The following is a 16436-nucleotide window of genomic DNA, read 5'->3' as shown; positions in this document are numbered from 1 at the left end:
TTTTTAGCCAGTAAACAAATAACTGTATTGGAACACCCTCGCTACTCACCTGATCTGGCCCCCCAATGAGTTCTTTCTTGACCCAAAGATAAAGGAAATATTGAAAGGAAGACATTTTGGTGACATTCAGGACATCAGGGAAATACGAGGACAGCTCTGATGGCCATTCCAGAAAGCGTTCCAAAGCTGCTTTGAAGGGTGGACTAGGCACAGGCATCAGTCCATAGCTTCACAAGGGGAGTACTTTGAAGGTGACCATACTGATATTCAGCAGTGAGGTATGTAGCACTTTTTCTAGGGTGAGTTCACAAATTTAATTGTCTGGCCCCGTATGATTTCCTGCTCAGTAATAGCTTAAAGAAATTAAGCTCTAAAATACTGTAGTCTCTTTTATGTAATATATATGGAATTTCCACAAAGTATCTCAGTTCATAGGTTTGATTTCACTGATTTAATATAACAACATGGAAAAAGATGTTCTAAATGTTATCAACAATTGAGAGTAAGAAGGTGGTCTTTGTTGGGAAATTCTTTGATAAATGTTTAGATATAGAACACAGGCCTTCCAAGACCTGATTTTGTTGTCACAAATATTTCCAAAGAAGGATGGGCTTCCTCTAATTAGAGGGAAATTATGTATATATTCTGTAGTAGTATCTAGGAATATGGGTGAAGCAACACTGGGAGTGGTCATTAAAAAGAAAAGCTGAGCAAGAGCGTAAAAAAAAAAAAAAATGTGTCCTTTATCATGACTCTTATTTACAACATTCAAATTCTTAGGAAAACTTTTTAAAAGTTATTGTTATTTTTTATTTTATTTTATTTTTAAATTAGTTTCAGGTGTACAAAACAATGAACTAGTTAGACATTTATACTCCTCACAAAGTGATAACCCCCTCCCCTAATCTACTACCCCTCTGATATCATATACAGCTGTTACAGTTCCACTGACTCTGTTCCCCATGCTGTACTCAAAACCTTTGGCATTTTGGGGGTTACTACATTTTGTGCATATTTCTATATGTGTGAGCAGATACCTATAGACGAATGGTCTAAATTTCACACCTGAGGATGTTCTCCATGGGAGTCATGAACACACACTAGTACTACCACACAGAAGAAATACAAATGAAGTTTATTTGGAAAAAAAAATATGTTTAAGTAGAGCATTTTCAGGGCACCTAGTATTTTCTAACTTCTGGCAGTCTTCAGTACAAGCTAGGCATAAGTATTCTACATAGACCATGGTCAGTGTTCCAAGAGAGAATAAGCCCTACTTCACACTGTAGTATATACTTACAGAATTGCAGGTTAGCGGAAAATTGGTTAGTGACAATAGTTTTTCAAATTAACAAATCTATCAAGGGATTGTTGGGCTCAGGAATTATGCTAACGAGTGTGTATACTGAGGGACAATGTAGGCATATACAAGGGCTCTGAGAAGAGCCTCGCTACTCAGAATGACGACAAATTGTGACATTCTTGTCTCTCTGCCCACTGGCACTGTTCAGTTAAGCCTTCTCTCTCAGCTAAATTACTGAAAAAAAGATGGAAATGAGCCTCAAAGTTCATCCATGTTTGCCTCTTACCAGGTGATAACCCAAGATTAGCTACAGGTGATAACCCAAGATTAGATGCAGGTGGAATACAGAGTTTTGGTGGTGGTGGAGGAGATTATGAGAATGCTCTTACTGTTTAGAGTCAGCTGCAAAGATTACTGGAGATTTTTGTCCAGTATATCAGTGACGCTAATCCTTGTCATAGAATAAGATATTACATGCAATGTATGCACATATTAATAGGAGTTTATTTAATAAAACTGAAACAAACCAAAACTTAAACTAAAAGTAAATACCTCACTGGTTTGTGTATGAAGAAGGGAAAAATCTGTTTTCGCTTTCTCCCAGGAAATTTCTTCATGGCCTTGTGGATTTGCCCTGCTTGGGAAGTTGAATTTCAGAGGGAATGTATTTATCAGCATCTTGTGTTGCCTTTGTTGTATAACTGATGCCTACGGTGGCACAAGGAAGATTGTCTTCCTGCAAAGAAAAATATCCCTAAATACTTCTACCCTGCTAGTTTGCATAAAGCACTCATGTTCTATAATTGCACTGTATAAGAAAGATGTATTCAATCATAATCTGTAGTAGTCTTCAAGCCTAGCACATATCAAGCAAAATATCAATTCCATAGAATTCCCCTGTACCCTCCCTAATTATAGAATTTATTTTGTTCAAATTAACTTTTTCTTGCTGTCTTTCCACAGCTACTTTGGAGATCCTATTAAATTTATAGCCTGCATCAAATGCAAATTTTTCTATGAAGTGTTTTCTAATTCGCTACTCAGGGGAATCAATCCCTTCTTTGTGCTCCACGGCATGACAGAGTATAAAAATGATACTTGAAGTTAGCCATATCTGGGTGTAACTTAGATGTTTTTGATATTTTGGCTTAAATGATCTTTTTTTTTCTGCCTTTCTGTTTTTGTCTGTTCTTAATGTCTTGTTCCTTCTCTTTCTAAATGGCAAGTAGCAGAGAGTCTTTATAACCACTGTTCAAATCAGCACTGTATTTCAGCTACAGTTTCACAACTTATGTTAAGGATGTATTAAAATACAGTAATACATGTAATAAACAATAAATATTTTTAGAATGCTTAGGGAAGTAGTTACTTCTTTCGCATCCTTCCTGTGTGATTACTCTTTCATTTCCCAAACTTCCCATATCCACAACCATTTTATTGAGAGACTTCGGGGGAGGGTCTAAGGGCCAGGAGGACGGTGAGATCCAATGTCTTCTCCCGGCTGGGATCCAGCTTCACAGCTACCAAAAGCAAAATTCTTCTTAATACCTCCTTGTCTCCATTTTAATTCTAAGACTGCTTTAAAACACCAGAAACAAATGTAATGGGTAAAAAGAAAAAAGAAAGGGAAAAATGTATCTTTTTAATATTTAATTTATTGAGGTGATGTTGGTTAGTAAAATTATATAGGATTCAAGTGTACATTTCTATAATACATCGTCTATATATTACATTGTGTGTTCACCATCCAGAGTCAGTTCTCCTTCCATCACCATATATTTGACCCTCCTTACCCTCTTCTAACCTGTCTTTACTCTCTGGTAACCATTCAACTGTTGTCTGTGTCTATGAGTTTTTGTTTCTTTGTTTACTTGTCTTGTTCATGTATTACTTTCAGTTTTATATTCTCTACATGAGTTAAATCATATGGTTCTTGACAATTTCTGTCTGACTTATTTTGCTTAGCATGATAATCACCAGATCCATCCATGTTGTCACAAATGGCAGTATTTCATCTTTCCTTATGGCATGTTCCAAATATAAGTTTTTTATCCCTTAAGATAATACATATGGCTAGTTATAGGAAAGTAACACATGTTATGGGAGATGATACTTATAAAGGCTGGAGAGTATATGGGCAACGTTTCTTATGGTGATATTATACTGGAGGTGCCAAAACAACAAAAAAATGTATACATATGACTTGTATTCACATCTTTTGTTATCAGTATGTATTGAGTATTACAATTGTAATAGTTTTCTTCTTTCTTACAATGTATGTACATTTTTTCGCATCCTCTGTATCCTCTGTATAGAGGGTAACAAAACTTAAAATTTAGAAGTTTTTCTTCAAAAAATAGGTTCTCCCTATGGAAAAATAAATGAGTTATTTGGGATTAAATGGGGCATTAATTAATTTTCATTGAGTGGGGTTTCAATGAAAAGCAGATATGAATAAAATTAATGAAAATGTACCAAAGCAAGTATCCAGCCTATTGATAAATGAAAATATATTTTAATTTTTAATTGGTAATAACAATAATGAAAAAAAATTAAAATTGTTATATAGTTGGTTTATTTTTAAAATGATCTTTATTGTTTTCAATTTAAAGAAAATTAACATTTTCTTTATTAAAAGTATCAATTTATTTTAACTTAATTTGGTAGTGCTACATAAATATAATATTAAGGGCATATACACTGAAATATACTCTATAATGCCTCAGTGATGTGTTGTTTTAAAAAGTAAAGCAAATCATAAATATCCTACTATATTATTACCTTTTATAAACTGATAAAATGATAACCTACATAACAGTATAAATCTATTCTAATAGGAAATTAGGATCTACCGTCTACATACAAGACCAAATAAATCGTATCAGGGTTATATCAAAGACTCAGAGATGTCTTTGATATAAAGACAAGCCAAGTTGAGATGTTATTCTTAAGGTTTACTCATTCAATAGCTATATAGTATGTAGTATATACATGGAATATAATGCTGGATATGAATACACATATTTCCTTCTTTCATGGGATTATCTAATGTGAAAAAGACATTAATTATCATATAAAATTTTGATTGTGAAAAAGTGTTTTAAACAAGAGGTAGACAGTAACCTAAGGTGTGTAACAGAGAATGATAAGTCTGAATCTCATAGAAGTGTTTATAGAGACATGAGTTTGAGCTGGGTTGAATGACTGAAAGTACTATATTTTAAAAGGGAAGGGAAGATTGTTCAAAGCAGAAGAAACAGCATACACAAAGGTCCTATAGTAAGAAACAGCATGAAGAATATGTAGGAAAAAATGGGGAGCAGAATGTCTTGACACGAAACTAGATAATAGCTTAGACTATCATATAAGATAAACTATGAAGAACTTGTGTGTTAAATTAAGAATTTTTGCCTTTATTTTTTGACCCATGAGAAAATATTAGCTTTCTTTTCATGATGGATAAAAATAATTAATTTTATAGTTCAGTATGACAACCTTGTATTAAGTGTACAGAACTGTTAGGAGAGGTTATTAAAGGAATAAATAATTCAGGCATTACTTCAAAATCTAGCTGAAAGATGATAACAGCTCAGATTACATTGTAGCAGTCGTGACATACATAAGTTAAAAGATTTGAAAAATAATTTGGAACTAAAATTTACACGATATAAATATGAATGAAAGAAATAAGAGAGTTCACCACACTTTAAAGCAATGGCACACATTGAATTATACACTCAGGTATTTGAACTTGATGAATTCAGTAACAGAAAACCAGCATTCAAAACGGAATGAACTTTAGGGAGAAAAGTGAGGAAATATCCAATTTTTATTCTCCAAGTGTAATATTGCATTTTAAATTGTGAGCAGGTTTGGTGAAGTTTGAAATCATTGGTTCATTTTAGAAGAAATGAATATGTGGTATTAAGAGAATATGTACTAAAAGCATAAGGCCGATTTTGAGTAGAAGCCCCAGAGTCATGATGAGAGCATAATGCACAGTAAAAACTTAATAATTTTTATAGCATGACTGAATAAACAAATAAATGAATGTATGAGAAGAGATAAGAACAATAATTAGTATTATCGGTAGTCAAGTGGTTTAGGATGAGGAAACAGTGTTCCGAGAAAACATTGATATAGCTATAAGAAAGTTACCGATAGCCTCTAAAGGAGTAATTTCAGGGAAATTATACTGCCGGAAAAAGAAATAAAATAGTAATAAAATAAAATAAAATGTAGCATGACTATTACCATGTATAATAAAGTAAAACAAAAAGCAAACTTGCTATTGTCTGATAAAATTCATTAAATTTAGTAAAAACCATCTCTCCTCTACTGAAAGGATGCAATCTAAACACTCGCATTAATAGCGATGCTTTTAATACTGTGGTTCTCGAATATTATTTCATCAAATACTTTGTGTCCCTCTAGGCTTTTTATTTTATACTGTCACATTTTATATTATAATTGAATATAATGATGACCTTTCCTTTCATTATTTTATTGAGAACAATACAATTTCAGGAGAAGGTGAATGACTTTTCTAAAGCTACATAGTATGTCTGTGGCTGAACTATGGTGGAATCTGACATTTGTCTTAATCCTGTCTCCACATATTTTCATTATTCAAAGACGCTTGTGTTATTTAGTTCATGCTCGACCATTTATTAGGTTTGATTGAAACATTTGTTTTTAGGAGACAAATAAGTATTGGCTGAATTATATGCCCAAAATATCCTACCTGGTATTATACTATTTCTAGCACTGTAGGAAAATTTATATTTTTAACTAAAGGACAGGTACAATCAATCTTATCTATTTTCTGCTAGGTTTATGTATTTGTGTGTGTGTGTGTGTGTATGGCAACAGCCTTGAGAATTGTTCATGATCTACATATGTCTTTGTAAGAGGGTTGGTCAGGAAACAAAATAGAGTGCAGTAGCTATTAAGGAGATTGTTGCACTTCAAATACATTGTCTTACTTGTCAATTCTCTTTATACCACTAAGACACATCACTTTGTATGCATTATTTGTCTGAAAAGTGTACTTTAAAGAGGTTCTAGTATAGCTTTGATGTAACTGATATAAACATTGGCTTTGATGGTGAAACACTTTGTTCCTATTAAACTTAAAAAGCACATATCTGAAGGTTGAAGAGTTAAGAAGTACATAGAGGCTGCCTTGTGTTTTCTCAGCTTCCACCTGTCATGCTTGCTGCTTTGAAATATTTATGTCCCTCATTGTTCTGTCAAGTATAAGACATCCTTGTTAACATTTAGACATAATTTAGGACACATTTCACAAGCAAACTGTTAAATATTTATGCCTGGTGCTCATTACTAACAAAGCCCGTCACGTATGCATCTATGTTTCAATTATTAATGAAGAATTTGGACAGACCTTGTTTTTATTGCTCTGTTATTCTGAAGATTAACTTTTTCATATTCTCCCATACTAATATCCTGAGTTGTTTATCACTTGATTTAAAGAGATTGTCTCTTCTTTTGATATTAAATTTGTTTTGTGTTTAAGTTTCTTGAAAATTAGATGTAAAAAGATAAAATAAATTAAATTCTTTACATAAATATATACAAACCCTTGTGCACATGTATGGATTGCCTAAATTGAACAAAAATATTAGTTTATTTTTGAAGGGAAAATGCATTTCAATATTAAACAATGACATTTATGAGACTGTGTTTATTTAGCCTTTTCAGCCATGCATAGCTAAAAGCATTGCTATCTATAAATACAGGTATCCCTGCTTTTTGAAAGTTTGCTTTATACTGCTTTGCTTCTACAGAAGACCGACATTAGTACCTTGTTTTCACTAACTGAAGTAAATCTGAAAAGGATTTTCACTTTTACCAAAAAAGACATAAAATGATAGCATTCAGCATTTGTTTTGCAGCGAGCCATTGTAGAGGCCACGTGCAGCCTGAGCAGCAAGGGTGGTCCCACCAAGCTCGTTCCCCAGGAACCACACTCCACATCTAAGCATCAACCTGCCATTGCTTTGAACGTCGTTTCAGCTTATGGAAAATTTCATAGGAACATTCTACTTTCAGATAATGGAAAAACCTGTGTATAATGGGAAACAATATTATTTGCCTTAATACAGTGTACAAGGCTGTTACAAACAGTTACACAAGTGGAACCATCTGAGCAGTTTTTATTACTGGACTTAGGAATCATTTAAGTTCTTAAATTTCTCACTACTGCAGAAATTACTGCACATCTTTTGATATCACTAAGGTTATTGATTTTTTTAAAACACATGAAGACTATAGAAATAATCAGCTATTTATAACATCCAACTCAGTTGAGGAAACTTGGCATGACAATTAAAATAATTTCCGATGCATCTATGAATTCATGTAATCTCCCATGTCTGGTTGCTTAAATAAATCCCAATGGAAAAAAAAAAGACTAATAGAATTTGGCTAGCCTTTTCTCCCAACATAGTTTTCAGTTCTTAATTTTGGAATATCTCCGTTATAAATGAAGATAACATTTTTTAAACAGTTACATTACCGTGGCAAATTTATATTGGGTTACATTTTTAATGGAAATTTTTTCTGAAAATTAATTGCTTGGAAGAAACCATAACGCTGTGTAAAAAAGACAAAAAAGTATGATATGGTAATACTAAAAGAAATCATAAAAGTCCAATCTTATAGACAATAGGAAGCCCAAATGAGTAACAGTAACTGAAGTTACTGCCTGAGGTAGGTTAAGTACTGAACATTGGGATGTCAGATTTTTAAAAAAAATTTGAGAAATATTTAAGACATTATATAACATTTGAAAGTCTATGTAGGATCATTTTCGTTGTATCACAAACCTGAAAGCCTCGAAAGGGCCTTCTAGTAAGATTTTTAAATCTATCTCATACAAAACTTAGTATTTTACTCTTTTTACTGACCATAAAACTGTAGTCAAGATAACTGAAAATATTCTCATTTTAAAATTATCTTTTCCTTCCTAAAAATGTATACCAAATCTAGGGATAACATAGATATTAGCATTGTGAACTAATGAAGAAGAAAATAGTAGTAGAGATATTTTGAAGTACCTGAAAAAAATAAAATAAAATGTGTTTGGTTTCTTCAGTTTTTCAACACATATTTTTATAGAGTCAATTAAAGGAAAATAGACAAATAAATTTGAGGTAGTGATCACTGTTATGGATAAGGAGCCAGAAAAGAATGAGGATTTGAATGTTGTATTACAAAGGATGTTTAAAGAAGGTCTCTATATGAAGGGAAATTGAAGTACCAGCAAAATGAAAATGAGGAATCAAGCAATATGAATATTTCAGGGAAGGGTTTCCTAGTTAGAAACAGTGGCACTTGCAGAGGTCCTGGGACACAATTAATCTATTTGCATTCTAGGAATGCCAGGGAGACTGCCCGGACTGTAGGTGAATGGACAGGGAACATTATTAGAATGTGATACAAAGGATGGAACCAGAATGGATGGACAGAAAATGTTGGAAAAGTCTGAAAAAACAAAACAAAAAACAAAACACACCCATCAAGAGACAAGAGGCACTTGGTTTAGTAGAAAATAATTGGAGTGATTGAGAGGAGAGGTCTGATAATTGGATTGTCTATAAACACATGGGCTCGGATAAGATCACCTGGGTTTAATATAAATGTGCAAAGAGTATAAGGCGATGGAACATTCCTTGGAACACTTTTTTGAAATTCAGTTCTTGAGGTCAGGAGAGTAAAGAGAAATGCCTAGTAAGAAAGGAGGACAGAGAAGAGAAATTTATATCTGGGAGGGGGAGAGTATTTCAAGAAAGAAGGGGTGGGTTTTGGAAAAGTAAGGTTTTTGTGACCTTGACAAACCGTGAGTAAAATTCTGATAGTAATGGTCTGGAAAGATAATAATAATTGTTAATAATAATAATATAATAATAATGAAACACAGAGAAAACACATTTTTCAACCTTTTTTTCTGTATAAAATTCACAGAAAACAATTGGCCAGTATTAGGAATAAGATATTGGGTGGCAAGAGGAGTTTCTTTTTTCCCAGGTTTTCTGCTTTTTTTTTTTCAATATGGTTGCTTTATTTTATAATCGAATATACTTTACTGTAAGCTTTTTAAAACACTCTTCTGTGATAGGGTCCACACATTTCGGCAGATGCTATAGAGCCCCAAAGCACGAGTACAGTTCAGATCCCCTGCCCTGGGTGCCTCTAGTCAGACTAGCCTGGCTTTTAATTCTGTATCTGACACTTTTTTCAGGTTTTAATTTTTTATTTGCACATTAAAAATGTGCATTCCAATAATCAAAATCATTTTAAAACTTGGCACTCTGATTAAACTGCATTTTACAGCCTGTAGGACCCCTTGAATCAACTTGAGTTTTTAGTCTTGCTTTCACTTGTGTTTCACCCAGCTTTTTTCTTCACTGACATGCAAGTTCTTTTCCTGCCCGGCCAGCCAGACAGGCAGATGGGAGAGGTAGATGTGGTCTTCGTTGTCAGTACTTATTTGATGTGAAAATGGGCAGCACAGTCATTTCAACTTGACCCAACCTCTTTGCATCTTACAAAATTAAACAGCTAAAAGAAAGAAAATAAGAAGGCAATGCTTGTTGGATGTACAGTGAAGGTTGGTGTGCATCCCTTGTTACGTTTCGCCTGCTCGCTTCTTCTGTTCAACTGTTCCTTTGAAAGGCACTGGATTTTTCTGTTGCATTTTTGCCTTCTTCAATTTCGACTCATTGAATTTCTCAGTCTCAGCCATACTGGGTTCATCAGACATGGTTGCAGAGGAAGCAGAGCTAGGGTGGGAGCAAGGGGAGGCAGATCTGCTCAGTGGTCTCTGCTGGCTGAGTGCCAAGAGGAATTTCTTTTGATAGTAGGGGAATTGTTGCACATTTATGTATATGAAAAGACCATTAAGTGGATGAGAGGAAATAAATAAAACCAATGACTAATGATACAGGAGAGAAAGGGAGAGTCGCTTGAGGGCATTCCTGGATTTTACTGTGGAGAGGGGGTATCTAAATTATGTGAAGCAATTACTTTAGAAAAGATGTTGAACATTTCTATCTGAAAAGGACTGAAGACAGATTCTGTGGTTATACATATATATACGTATAAACATATGTATATGTATAAATGTATAGGTGTATGTATATGTATGTATATGTATATATGTTACGTATCTTGGGGTGGAGGGCATATGCGGTTTCTCTTAGATTGCTTTTATTTTCTTACAGAGAAACAAAGCAATGAGTTAGCTACTGTGCATAATCAGCTGGGAGAGGGTGAGAGTGAAAGAGTGGAGATTCGTATTAGGATCACTGGGCAGAACTAAGGGCATTCTTAAAACTAATGATTATGAATTTAAATTATAGCCAGATGTGGGTAGTGAGAGATGTTAATGGTAGCTCTATGACTATAATAATCAAAATGAGGTAAGTGGAGTTATATGGAGAAATGACAAAATTATAAAGGAAGAATCAATGGATTAGCGTTCTTGGTGAGGTTAAGTAGTTGGAATCAGGGTTTTTGTGGGTTCTAGCTGAAAATATAAAAGCTGATGTTCAGAGAGCATGCTATTTGATATTTGGGTTATTAGGTAGGTGCGATTATTGGTGATGACAACTTCTAGGGAAAGATTATAACACTGTGTGACTCATGTAAAGGGTAGAACAAAATTATGGAAGGAAAGGTCACCAACAATTTGGTCAGAAGAAATGTAAGAGAGAGAGACTGAGCCATTAGCTGACACTTTAGGGAATGAGGAGGAGGGTTCAGCATCTACCAAGAATCATCACAGGTGCACAGAAAAACGCCATGAGCCTCGATGGAGCTTCAGAGATTTATTTTATTTTTCTGGCTTATTTCAAGATTTTTCTTAGTCTTCGATTTTCTGAAGGTTGATTGTGATATTCCTCGGTGTATATTTTATGGTATTCTTCTGCTTGGTATTCCCTGAGCTTCATGGATCTGTGGTTTGATGTTCATCACTAGTACCAGGAAATTCTTAGTCGTCATTCATTTAACTATTTCTTCTATTCTTGACTCTCGTTCTTCTCCCTCTGGTGATCCCATTATGTGTATTTTCCAATTTTTGTTATTGTTCCACAGTTCATGGATTTTCTGTTCTGTTGTTTTTATTAGTTTTTTCAACTTTGTATTTCAGTTATGGAAGTCTCTATTGACATTTCTTCAAGTTCACTGATTATTTCCTTAACTGTGTCCAGTCTCATGATTAGCCCATCAAAGGTAGTCTTCCTTTTTCTGTTATGATGTTTTTAATTTCTTTCTGATTCTTTTTAAAAAGTTCCCATCTCTCCATTTGAATTACTCATCTGTTCTTCATTGTTATCCATTTTTCCTATTAGAGTGCTTAGCATTTTAATCCTCATTGTGTCAAATTCCCAGTCTGATAATACCAACATGTTTGCCTTACCTGAGTTTGGTTCTGATGTTTGGTCCATCTCTTCAGACTGTGTGCTTTTTGTTTTTGTTTATTTGTTTGTTTTATTTTAGTATGCATTGTAAGTTTTTGTTGAAAGCTAGACATGATGCAGTAGGTAAAAGAAATAGGTAAATATGCCTTTAGTGTGATGTTTTATATTTATCTGGGTAGGGATTAGGCTTTATTTACTGTTTGCTGTAGCTGTTGATGTTAAAAGCTAAAATTCCCTCTGGTGTTCTTGCTTTTGTCTTCCCCCGTCCTTCCAACATTTTCTTCAAGTTTTATTAGAGACTTCTTTTTAACATCTGAGATGCACAGTTTATTGCTTTGCATTCCTTCATTCTTACACAGGAGCTTTACTGAAGAGGTGGTAAGGTATGTATGAAAAGGAGGTATTTTATAATTCTGTGATTAAGTCTCAGTCTTTTAGTAAGCTCATGCCGTTTTGAGGTGACCTACACAAGTGCTGCTCAGTTTTGTTTTGTTGGTATCCTCTTAGCTGAAACAAGATGGCTAGTAGAGAGTGGAATTTGATATTTACCTCCCCCAGGTCACTTAGGCTCTGGTAGTACCATAGTTGCTTATGCTCACTAAATACTCCTGAGGTCAGGTTAAGCTAAGAACAGAATGCTCTGGGTGAATTTCAAATTATCTAATTTTTTCCTCTCCCTTCTGGAAGCAAAGGGACTTTTTTTCCTGACCTTCACAACAAAAATGTAATGGGGCTCCTGGAGGTAATAAAATTCATGTAAGTGTGTGGGCCCATCTCTGACTGGGTCCCTTGGAGATTTTATCTCTCGTATTTGTCCACATTAAGCCTTCAGAAATGTACAGTTTAGGTTTTTCCTACCCTGATACTGCTCCTGCAATTCTGCTCCAGTGAGCTGACTCTCTGTATCCACCTGTCTTGCCCTTCAATGTTGGGGGCAGCGCTTTACACTGTACCTCAGTTCTCTGATAGGTCGGAACAGTTGACCTATCCACTTTATTCAGTCTTTTTTTTTTTCCCCCTCTTGGCTGTAAACCGAAGTGACAACTTCGAAATTCCTTACATACCAGACTGGAAATCAGAAGTTCTATACAGTTTTTAAGGAAAGATCAAAGAGTCAGGTATGTGACCTGCAATTAAAAATAAGGATTACGCCAACTTTGTATTATACAAAGTGTGAGAGAGAACTCTATGTTTCACGTTGGCCAATATAAAATTCTTCCTTCTTATGCAGTCTATTATAATGGAAAAATATAATTAAGTACTGTAAAACACGTAATATTTTATTCAGCTTTGAGTGGAATACCTTCATATTCCAAATAACTAAGTTTAATAATATATTTCTAACATGGACATATAATCTGCTGTTAACAACATAATTGAATTCTATAGTACAGTGTCTCAGCAAGTCTAGCAGTTTTCCTTCACAGATCACTAATCCTATCCAGTGGTTCCAACAGCTGTACTATAAATATCAGAGGAGGTCGCCATCCATCATGGGCACATTTATATCAAGAGGGCTCCTGGGATATGATATGGAATCCACATCAACATGTGTGGAGAAGAATGCCAAGTACAGGTTTGTGGAGTATTGTGAACAGCATTGGAAAAAATATAAAGATAGGCTCTAAAGGTGATAAAATCTTGAAAAGTACTGTAATAGGAAAAAACTGCAAACCTAGCAAAAACACATTATGTTTTTGCAAAGCACAAAGCACAAATATATTGTTTAGCTCAGCTGGAATCTTTACTTACCGCCTTAGGCAGCTATAGCACTAAAATGAACATATATATATATGTATATATATACACACACACACACACACACACACACACACACACACGTATATATTTAAGGCAGTTTTCCAGTTTTATTTTTATTTATTTTTATTTTTTAGTTACGTTTATTGGGGTGACAATGGTTAGTAAAATTACATAGGTTTCATGTGTACTGTTTTTGTGGGGCCTGTTGAGATGTAGGAATGGGCAGAGTCAGAAGAGGACAGAAATTAGAAATGAAGGTGCTCAGAGAGGAGATCATAAATGATAACCAAAACACTTCCTTAGTTTTAGTGAAACAGACAAGATGGATGTTTTGCAGTTATATGAAACATTTAGGATATGATATATACAATCTAGCTAGGATATTTAAGAGTTTAGACACATGACCATTATGATATAATCAAGGGATTTCTCATTCTTCATGCTATTGATAATAATTTGCCCTGCCATACATTTGGAAATTATATCGTTTTTAAACATGCTTCTGAGGATTACTGGTCAATAGAATTACTTTGATCTGCCTTCTTATCTATTGGGTATATAAATTACCTTGCATTTTTCCTAAAGTTGTGTGAGCATTTTTAATTTACAGGTAGCTACACAAGACGCCATACACATGTATGCTCTGGTCATTTTCACTCTGCCATCCCCATTACCAATGAATATATTAGTTCTAATATATTTTAATGCAAGTTGCTTTAAAAACTAAGCCATTGTTCAGTTATAGAGCTAAGACTAGCCACCTTTTTAACCTGCAATTAGAGATGAAACATCTCCTACACTAGATCCTGAATTCCAATTCCTGGCCAGAGCCATTGGAAACAATTAAAGAAAAAGTTGTGGTTGTTATAAAACAATGACAGTTAGGAGCATAAGGATTATACAAAAGGAAGAAAATAATGTCAAGGAATTGGTAGCATTTGGAAGTGAGAACTGATAATTTAATTGAAAATATTTCAGTTCATGAAAAGTAAATGCAAAACATTTGTATACAGAGTTCACAGCTATAAAAGGAGCATTCAATCTCTTTTCACTGGCAACTGATATATATTAGGAGTTAAAACTTTTCCCAAATTTAAGCAGACTTAGGATAAACTTAAATTTAATGGTGAATAATACAGATTTTAAGAAAGAAAAGTAATAAATTAAGTCTATGGAATATGGCCTAAAAATTTAAGTCTGAGTAACTATTATAGGCAAAGGAAATCAGCTGCTTAAATATTTTTAATATTTTGGTGAGCAGGAAATAAAATGAAGTTTTAGTTTGGGTATTACTGATTCAGTTTATTCAAGTTAAGGCATGATAAAGTTTTCTTTTTAAAACTAAACACACTTTCACAAAAGTCCAGTAGTCTCTTGCTCAGGCAATATTATAAATCCATTTTTAATATAATTCAAGAATAAGATATATTTCATTAAGATGTAGCATAATCACATTATAATCTTATATTTGTCAATTTTGAAATCACATTCCAAGAGTAAATCCACTGATGGGAGCATTACTATAATTTTTAAATTATAACCCAGATGTAGACGTAATTTTTATTATTTGGTTTAAAAATAAAGCATAACATCTACACATTTATTAATTCACTGATCATTCTACAATTTGTACATCTCTGAGTTTTTCAAGCCAAACCATATAAGGAATATAAAGTTATTTTTCTAGCAAATGAAAAAAAAATAGCATTACTTTTAGCTTTTCTGAATATTTCAAAAGACAGTAAAGACTATAAAAACTAAGTGGTTCCCAGAGGAGAGGTGGCTTGAGAACTGTTAATAAATAAGTAGAATGAAAATAATATCTATGCTTATATCCCCAATTCCCAGCAATTATTTAACAGATATCTATAGTTAATTTAAGTTTGTGTGATACCAGAAAGATGAGTGTTCTCATTAGGCGAGAGCTGGTCGTTTTCAAAATTACTTAAATGGAGACAGATTTTTCTAAACTGTTTCTTAGCTGAGGAATTTAAATTCAAATCCCAAAGAAAAGCTTTAACTGTTTCACAGAATCTCACAACAAATTTGCAAAGAATTTGCACCATTACGGAAAAAAAATATATGCTCAAAATGATTAAATTATTTGTCATGTTCATACTGCACTTGGATCTATGTTTACCAGACATAAAAATACATATTCTTTTTGTTAAGCTCCCTACAAGCACTCATATACTAATACAACGTAACAATTATGTATTTCTTTGTCTTTCTCTCTCTGTCTCTCCCTCTCTCCATAGTTAGATAGATAGATAGATAGATGCATGATAGAGATGTTACTATAAATAGTTCATATGGACATTCTTTGCAACCTGGAAGTAAGTGATAAAAATCAGTAATTTTTATGTATTTTATATTCATGTGGATGTTTATAGTTAAAAGGATGTTTTAGTCAACAGAATATTGCATATTTGAGAGTGGTCCCATAGGATTATAATGGAGCTGAAAAGTTTCTGTCTCCTAGTGATGTTGAAACCATTGTAACATCGTAGTGCAAAGGTTGCAAAAATCAACAACTTTTTGCTGAGATGGCAAACAACTTTAACCTGGGTGTGGATGAGGGTGACACTGAGAGGCTCCTGAAGGTGGTTCCTAAGAAACTAACGAATGAGGAGTTGTTGGCACTGGAACAGGAAGAACAGGAATTCATCGCTGAAGAAGGAGCAACAGAAAAGGAAATTGCAGAACAAAGAAAAGAATCCCCAAGAAAATTCAGTGAAGGGGTTATCGTACTTTTGCAGACATCAGCAAGCTCCTTAAAAAGTTTGAAAACATGTACCCCAACATCAAAAGTTTTCAATAATAGAGAAGAATGTTCATGGTGCATTATCTGTTTATAAGCAAATCTGTAGTGAAAAAAAGAAACAAACCATGCTTAGGCTGGTGAGCCCACAATAAATTACTTACAC

The 16436-nt window shown here is 33.8% G+C and overlaps 1 protein-coding gene across 1 annotated transcript; it reads right to left on the bottom strand.

Annotated features, from left to right (window-relative positions):
• Positions 1–9953: 9953 nt before the first annotated feature.
• LOC141571287 (thymosin beta-4-like) lies at positions 9954–10088 on the bottom strand. The gene has a single exon (XM_074331558.1). It carries the CDS (start codon positions 10086–10088, stop codon positions 9954–9956), a length of 135 nt encoding a protein of 44 aa, XP_074187659.1.
• Positions 10089–16436: the final 6348 nt, after the last annotated feature.

This window comes from Rhinolophus sinicus, linkage group LG04 (genome assembly GCF_036562045.2).
Source record: "Rhinolophus sinicus isolate RSC01 linkage group LG04, ASM3656204v1, whole genome shotgun sequence".
In the NCBI taxonomy this organism is placed as follows: Eukaryota; Metazoa; Chordata; class Mammalia; order Chiroptera; family Rhinolophidae; genus Rhinolophus; species Rhinolophus sinicus.
Note: the sequence above shows the minus strand (reverse complement) of the source record. Positions and strands in the feature narration are given on the sequence as shown.